This window comes from Lotus japonicus, chromosome 2 (genome assembly GCF_012489685.1).
Source record: "Lotus japonicus ecotype B-129 chromosome 2, LjGifu_v1.2".
In the NCBI taxonomy this organism is placed as follows: domain Eukaryota; kingdom Viridiplantae; phylum Streptophyta; class Magnoliopsida; order Fabales; family Fabaceae; genus Lotus; species Lotus japonicus.
The window spans coordinates 90,931,635-90,939,587 of record NC_080042.1 but is presented as its reverse complement, the minus strand read 5'-3'; the positions used below and the strand labels follow the sequence as shown (position 1 = coordinate 90,939,587).

At 35.7% G+C, this 7,953-nt stretch overlaps 1 protein-coding gene across 2 annotated transcripts; it reads left to right on the top strand.

Moving 5' to 3' along the window:
* Window positions 1-891: 891 nt before the first annotated feature.
* LOC130740943 (branched-chain amino acid aminotransferase 2, chloroplastic) lies at window positions 892-6,930 on the top strand. Of its 2 annotated transcripts, none has more exons than XM_057593676.1 (10): window positions 892-1,274; window positions 1,352-1,432; window positions 1,518-1,704; window positions 2,004-2,180; window positions 2,267-2,398; window positions 2,875-2,973; window positions 3,379-3,495; window positions 5,307-5,402; window positions 6,122-6,234; window positions 6,454-6,930. In XM_057593676.1, the coding sequence occupies exons 1-10, from the start codon at window positions 1,156-1,158 to the stop codon at window positions 6,566-6,568; spliced, it is 1,236 nt and encodes a 411-aa protein (XP_057449659.1). In that variant the 5' UTR covers window positions 892-1,155; the 3' UTR covers window positions 6,569-6,930. The 2 variants fall into 2 exon arrangements, with proteins under 2 accessions (XP_057449659.1, XP_057449658.1); XM_057593675.1 differs by having other exon boundaries at window positions 893-1,281; window positions 1,353-1,432.
* The last annotated feature ends 1,023 nt before the right edge of the window (window positions 6,931-7,953 follow it).

Genomic DNA, 7,953 nt, shown 5'->3' with positions numbered 1-7,953 from the left:
ACGTATCATTGCTCTGCTAGGGGACATAAGGGTTGTGTGAGATGAAAAGTGAATGGTCCAAGGTTTGAATTATAAGGAAAGACTAATTTACTAACATTACTAACAACTAATATTTACCTATAAGCCCCTTAAAAAACATATATAGTTTGTGTTTACTATTATTATATACAAATTAACTAACATTTTCTTATTATTTACTACTACTTACTTTAAGCAATTTTTCTACTAATATAATTTTTATAATTTAAATATAGACTAATTCTAAAAAATAATAATGTTATTTTTTATATTTAATAAGTTTTTATTATTTATCATTTCTACTACTCAAAATCAATTGGTGGCCTACCTAATTTTATCTTAATTTTTTTTAAACTAATTAAAATTATTAATAAAATATAATTTAATTTTTGTAAAAATAATCGCATCTATAAAAATGAAAAATAAATTGAATGGGTTAGTTAATATTTTCAAAATTAAATTTTAAGTTCAAATCCATTCCCATCAAATTTCATTCATTTTTAATTATTTATATGATATCGTGTCATTATCAAATCTATCTCATACATAGGATATGATAAAATTATACATGTATCATGTTCTATCATATCTTACCAATTAATTATTTAACTTTTTACCTTATCGTTCTCTTAGCATATTATATTCTGACTACCAAACGACATTTTAGTTAAATATTTTGAATTATGTTCCTTTCTTTGATGTTTTGCACCAAAAAGATTAGCTTCTGACTAGTTTCTATCAGCTTTAATTAGCTTTAATTATCTTTTAGGTAGTGTTATCTTTGGGTTAATGTCTCTGTATACAGAGTATCCAATTCATTAAATTCAGTATCCATTCATCCTCGAATTAGAGTCTATACAGTTGGGTGCGGATCAACACCGACGGATTTACCCGGTTCCTGCTAATCAGAAAACTGACATCTCATCAATCCTCTCAGCCGTTTGAAGTCAGAAAACGACAGTTAAGTCAACTGCTATTGCCACACGCGCGTCCTGAATCCATTCGTTCCTTCTATATAAGCCGCCAACGCAACAAAGCGCAATTTACCCTCTTTTCTCGCACGTGCCTACCCTACTTACCCTCTTCTCTCTCTCTCTCTCTCTCTCTCTGCTCTGCGACTGTAGTGAGAAATCAACAATGGAGTCCAGCGCCGTCCATGCAGCCACCATTCGACTCACTCACCCGATCTCTTCATCACGCCCTTTTCTCTCCCACCCATTCAAACCCTCCAATCTCAATCTCAATCTCAATCTCAATCTCAAGGTACACACACATTTCCCTTTTCCCTTTCTCCTTCTTCACCTTCTTCCCTAATTGATTTTCCGTTTTTGCAGCTTCAACACAAGTTTCCTCTCGCTTCTCACAATCCCAGTCTTCTCCAACCACTTTCCGCCACTCTTTCTGATGCCCACAGGTTCCTTCCTCCTTCCTTTCATTTTCTATTATGCTCTGGTTTTTAATCTTCAGTTTTTGAATTGCATTGGCATGGAATGGTGCAGTGAAACTGAAAACGTGGAGTTAGCGGACTTAGATTGGGACAATCTCGGATTCGGACTTCAAACTACTGATTACATGTATGTCATGAAGTGCCCGCATGGTGCAGAGGGAGTTTTCTCCAAGGGTGAACTCAAGCGCTTTGGGAACATTGAATTGAACCCCTCCGCCGGAGTTTTGAACTATGGCCAGGTTAGATTTTGTCTCTCAGGCTCAGCATAAGGGTGTCACTATTCATGATAATGTTACTGGTTTATTTGGGATAGGGTTTTTGGAGGGGAAGAAGGGTTTAGGCAAAAAGTCAAAAATCTCTCTATGTTTGATTGAGTGATTTTCAAATTGCAATAGAATCTGCTTTCTGTCTAATATGAGTAAGCTCTAACAATTTGAAGAATTATGTCAATTCTAATTAGGGTTGGAATCTTACTGGTATATCATTTACATTTTAATTGAATTTGCCTAGAATTTATTTTTCTGGTTCACAAATGTAGGGGTTATTTGAGGGCTTGAAAGCCTACCGGAAACATGATGGCAATATACTCCTCTTCCGTCCACAAGAAAATGCCTTGCGGATGAGGATGGGTGCGGAGCGGATGTGCATGCCTTCACCTACCGTGGAGCAGTTTGTGGAAGCTGTGAAGGAGACTGTTTTAGCAAATAAACGTTGGGTACGATAGAACCCTATCATTGCTGTAAATATATTCTAGAGTTTGTGAAATACACAGTTAGTTTGATTTAGTGAAATTTTGTTCAGGTTCCCCCTCCAGGTAAAGGCTCCTTGTATATTAGACCATTGCTAATGGGAAGTGGACCTGTACTTGGTCTTGCACCTGCTCCGGAGTACACCTTTCTAATATATGTTTCACCTGTTGGGAACTACTTTAAGGTAAATACCTACATTGTGCTACATTTAAATATGGCATTTTTGTTTTGGTTATATAAGTTTTTCATTATCTTTTATATGTTATTAAAAGGTTATAATCCTAAATTCCTAATCCCACAAGCAAGACAACTTTTATAGGTTTACTAAAAAGTAGCTTAGAGTTAGTGCTAATATTATGATTATCAGATGCAAAATTGATGAGCTTAATTTTGACATGTTTTTATGATGTGACTGAATGGGTTGAATTGCACTTTACAAGTATGAAAAATCTTGTAGCTGTATTCTGGGGGTCCAGAATGTTACCCCTTTTTTCTTCTTTGTAAGATTTATTGCAAGGCCTGAATGAAGCTGGCCATGATAATCTTTTTATCATTTCCAACATAACTAATCGCACTCATGTTTTTCTACATCTTCTGCTTTTGCATTTTAAACATACTTATGCACTTTAAAAAGTTTGTGGAGTATCAATATCACCACAGGAAGGTTTGGCTCCAATCAACTTGATTGTGGAGAATGAACTACATCGGGCAACTCCTGGTGGCACTGGAGGTGTGAAGACCATTGGCAACTATGCTGCGGTAAGCCAGACTGCATGCCCTTCTCTTTTCTTGTTTGTTTGTCCACTAACATATGGTTGCATCTGTTCTCTCTGTTTACCTTAAATTTCAATCATCAGCCATTTCAAACTGAAGTTTTTCCTCATTTTTTCATTTGATATTTCTAACAAATACAAAACAATTGCTTTCTTGCACTGCTGACTAAGGAACATATAGTTGAAAACTGAGGATTTTCTTGAGCTGCCTTCATTTTTCTTCCTATTTTTAGTTGATGTAGCTGACGTATATAACAACAACTTCTGAATTCCAGTATTGGCTTAAGCCACCTGTTTGATTTCTTAATTCTCATTTCTCGCCTTTGTCATACATCACCCTTTTTTTAAGTCCTGACTTTTCTCTGAGCACATGCACAATTATTCTATGCAGGTTCTGAAGGCACAGTCTGCTGCAAAAGCTAGAGGCTACTCTGATGTTTTATATCTTGACTGTGTGCACAAAAAATATTTGGAGGAGGTTTCTTCCTGTAATATTTTTGTTGTTAAGGTATTATATTTAGCAAACCAGTTTGAACTTAAGATTTTGTTTATATACATGTGTATGTGTGTGTGTATGTATAATGGTTGTTATGCATAATTGTTAAAAATTACATGCATTGCTTTATTTGCTCAATTGCACCTTCTCTTTTCTCTCACAATACAATAAACAATTTTCCTAGAAATATACCTGCTGGGATAGTGGATTACTTCTCATAGTAATCAGAATCACGATGGATATTAGTGCAACTACAATTTGTCTACTAATTTCCTGAATGAACCCCATCACCTGATTTGTGGTTGTCTTTTAGCTATATCTGCAAAATCAGTGTGGTAACCTCTTGGTCCAGGATCCTCACTAGTCACTGTTCAGTTGTCGCCTCAAATAGTTGTAACCTATGCAAATTAGAAGCTTTACTTAAACCCTCTCCTCTATGCTGTGTGTCTTTTTCTATTACATTTTTGAAATTTGAAATGTGGTATAAATCATTTTGAGTTCTTATAGAGCCCGTGAGTTTGCTGGGTTGGAGGAGGACCAGTTGGTAGATCCAAGTCCAAGGAAGTTGACAGCAGGTCTATTATTAAGCATAATGGGCCGCAGGGTAACCAAGCTAGACCCTAAAGAGAAGTCAGTTAAAGACTATTAGGAGGTTTGTTACAGGTAGTTAGAGAGGGACTGCAATATGTACCGGGGACTTAGAAAAGTGAAGGGTCTTTTGGCTGAGACTAGTAAAGTTGTTAGGAGAGTCCTAGTTCTCTTTAATTTCTTTGGCATGGTATATCTTTCATTAAGTCCATAAATGATAATTTCCCTTTCTTCAATAAGACATCCACAGTTTTCTAGCCATTTCCTGTACTGGTATCAGAGCTCCACTTAGAGAGCTGTGGGTAGCCTTTTCAATCAGAATGAGCGTGATGCTTGGTAGAATTCAGGTCACGGACAACCCATTAACCGTGTTACAATCTGGGTTTTTAAGTTTCTAAACCTTGAAATTTAATACTCTAAAAACTTGACTCCTTTCCCCCCTCTTCTCTAAACATGCAGCCTCCTTTGTTCTCAAGCGCGCGTGTTTGGATTTCCGTTGAACTTAATGTGGATCCACGTTGAAGTCAACATGTCAAAATCTTGTTTCGCCGATCCACGTTAAAATAAGCATGGCAAATTCTAGCTTCTCCGTTGATGCACTGAGATACGTGAAATCACGTTTGCTTTGGTTCTAAACCAAAGCAAACGTGCACTATTTGAGGCCACCAAATGCGATTCTGATACCGTTTCAACATGGGGAGGTCAAGTGTGATAGTAGAGTCATGCGATTCTACGTGGTGAATCGCGAATCTGTCAATTTTGGAAGAGTTAGTTATATATGTTGTAGTATAGGGTAGTAGGAGGTATCTGTAATCTGTGAGATGTATGAATCTAAATGATAAGAAATACTCTCAATAGGAGACTCTGCAATCTGTTATTAAACAGTGTAATCAATAAAATTCCCCTCTTGATTCATTGTTGGGAGTCAACTTTCTGTAGAATCCCACAAAGATATCTCACCGCTAACCTGGTGGCTTTAATCTTGGCTCTTTTACACTGGTCTTAATAGATTCTTTAATTTCTCATAATTCTTGTCCAGATGATTATGTTTTTTAATCTTTTGTTGCTGTATGTTTTCCTTAGCCTGCATTTTGTGTAACTTCATCGGTGCTAATGTGTATGTTTCATGATATCATTTTCCCCCTATGTTCAAGTTTATATATGTGGTTGGTTCCAGATCACTATTTCTTTAGAGCTCACTGCACTATGCTACTCTTGTTTCCATGTGCTTTTAGGGTAACGTCATTTCAACTCCTGCTGTTAAAGGAACTATCCTACCTGGCATTACTCGAAAAAGTATAATTGATGTTGGTCGAAGCCAAGGGTTCCAGGTAATTGATATTTAGCTTAGGAGATGATTGATGAATATTAATTTTTGATATCTAGCATTTTTATATATTTTTTTACAAAGTTATGGTCTCAAAACTAAATATGAAAAATTGGATTTTGGATATTTGCTTCTCAAAACTAAATAGGGTATGACAGACGTGGTTTGCAAATCTAGACCAGTGTGTGATTAAACTTGGTCTCAGGTTCAAGACTTTCACCTTAAGAAGTTGCCGATCAGGCAATGAGGAATACTAATTCTAAAAAGAATTTTTTAACAATGCAATCTTCATTTAATGTTGCTCAATTTTGGCTCACTCCAGTGATTGGAATATTTTTTTATTGTGATGATCTATATTAACAATTTGAAACTTAGCTAATGCCATGTATAAGATAAATGAGTTTTCACAGTAAAAAACCTTCTCAGACTGCATAAGTCTTAACATTTCTGGGGCGATTCTAGAATGCTCCTTGGTTAGGTCTTGTTCGCCTTTATTTCTTTTCTCTATTTATTTTTTTCTTAATCAATTATTGTTGCTAAGTGTTCCTCAAATTCCATTCATAGTAAAATAATCCTGCTATGAATCTTCCGATAAAAGCTTAATAGGATTGAGGTTTACATTTTTGTATTCAGATGCCACTTTGACTTTTGTTTCTATCGGCATTAGGCCAAAATACACACATTTATTTGTTCATTTTCCAATGTTCATCTGGTGTGTACCAGGTTGAGGAGCGACTAGTGTCAGTGGATGAATTGCTAGATGCTGATGAGGTTTTCTGCACGGGAACAGCTGTGGTTGTATCACCTGTTGGCAGTGTCACTTATCTCGGCGATAGGTAAATTATAACAATTACAGACGACAATTTGTATTTTGTGTGTTAACAAATAGGTTAACTGAGAGAGCAAAGCAAGACTAGTATTTTGGTTATGAGTAAAGAAAATGGCTAGATGTTCATCATTCATGCCCTTTTCCCCGCAACTCTTTTCATTCTAATAATTGGCTATAGAGTCATTTTGAACTAATGATTGACCTTTTTAATGTATAATTTCTGTAGGGTATCATATAGAGACGGTGTTGGAGCGGTTTCACAGCAACTTTATACTGCTCTTACGAGACTACAGATGGGTCTTGCGGAGGATGAGATGAACTGGACTGTTGAACTGAGATAAGAACACCAAGAGTAGCTTGGAGTGCATATTTTGCTGAATACTCACTGAATGTCCAAGCTGTAGAAGTTGTTTCTAGAATTTTGCTTTCATATGTATGAGCTGCTGTAGATAGTTACTATGGTCTGTGAATTGCTGTTGAATGACTAGCAATCACGAACAATCCTATGTTTATTTAATTTTCTTGCCATCTGGGGAAGTCATTATCAGTGAATTAGTTAACCTTTTTTGGTTAAAAAATAGACAAATTCTAGATGCTGCAATTGTGTACTCAAGGATTGGATGAGGGTTTTTCATTATTTTTGTCCTTTGAGGTCCTAAACATGCTTTTCATTAAGGATATCTATGTCATTCCACAAACATACCATTTTCTTTTCTTTCACTTTTCTTACGTACGAAATGACCTTAAAAACCATCTCACTTTCTCTTCTTTTTTCTTTCTTCTCTCTTTCTTCCTACTTTTCTATCAACAATGTGGATAGAATAGTGAAGTCCCAAAGCATGCTTTTTCATTTGTGAATCTGATATCAGAATTTGTCTCATATGCCTTCTTTTTGACCTCTGTGCTAGGTCTTCCGTTCTCATTTTTACAATTTCTAACTCCACAAAAGCATCAAACCGCGTCTCGGACCCGTGACAACTTTTTTGTTGGGGAAAAGAAGTGGATCATGTCATCATGATATGACACAAGAGATTCAGTGCTTTTCTTCTTAGAAAGGATTTTAAATTCTAAAAAGGCAATTAAAGCAAAAGCTCTTCACATAGTCACCCCCTCAAACACCAATTGCTATAATCAGCCTTAGTTGTCAGTTGTCATGCTTACATAATTTTACTGAAATCCAAAATTACATATTGTAGTAAATTACTAAGTTGAATTATAATTTTTTTAATAAGTAGCTAAAATTTGAAGCCAAAGCAAACAGTAGATTTACTTTTTTTTTTCTCAATAAATATGCCATGAACATTCTAGGTACAAGTAACATTTACATTCACATCGATTATATACACACTGTTCACATGTAGACTTTATTGAATGACATTTTCAACTTTAACTTTTTTAATTTAACAATCAAATTCCATTCCCCTGTTATTATTCCCTAGTGACCGCTGTTCGAAAGCAGAGAGGAACCTAGTCAAAAAATATGCCATGAAGCTGTCATCGTGTAGATGTTAGAATTATAGGACCCTGTCAGAAGGCTCTTTCAAACCTAGCTATTAACTAGGTCCACGATTACGCAAGCAAACATAGAAATAAAATCCCTCAAGCTTTTTTTCTACTTTTTCTCCTCCCTGAAAAGGTTAATTAACCATGGTTAGTCAATTATAAAGGAAAGACGAAGAAAATGAATGAGAACTGAGAAGAGATGGTGGCCTACCATCAAGACCAT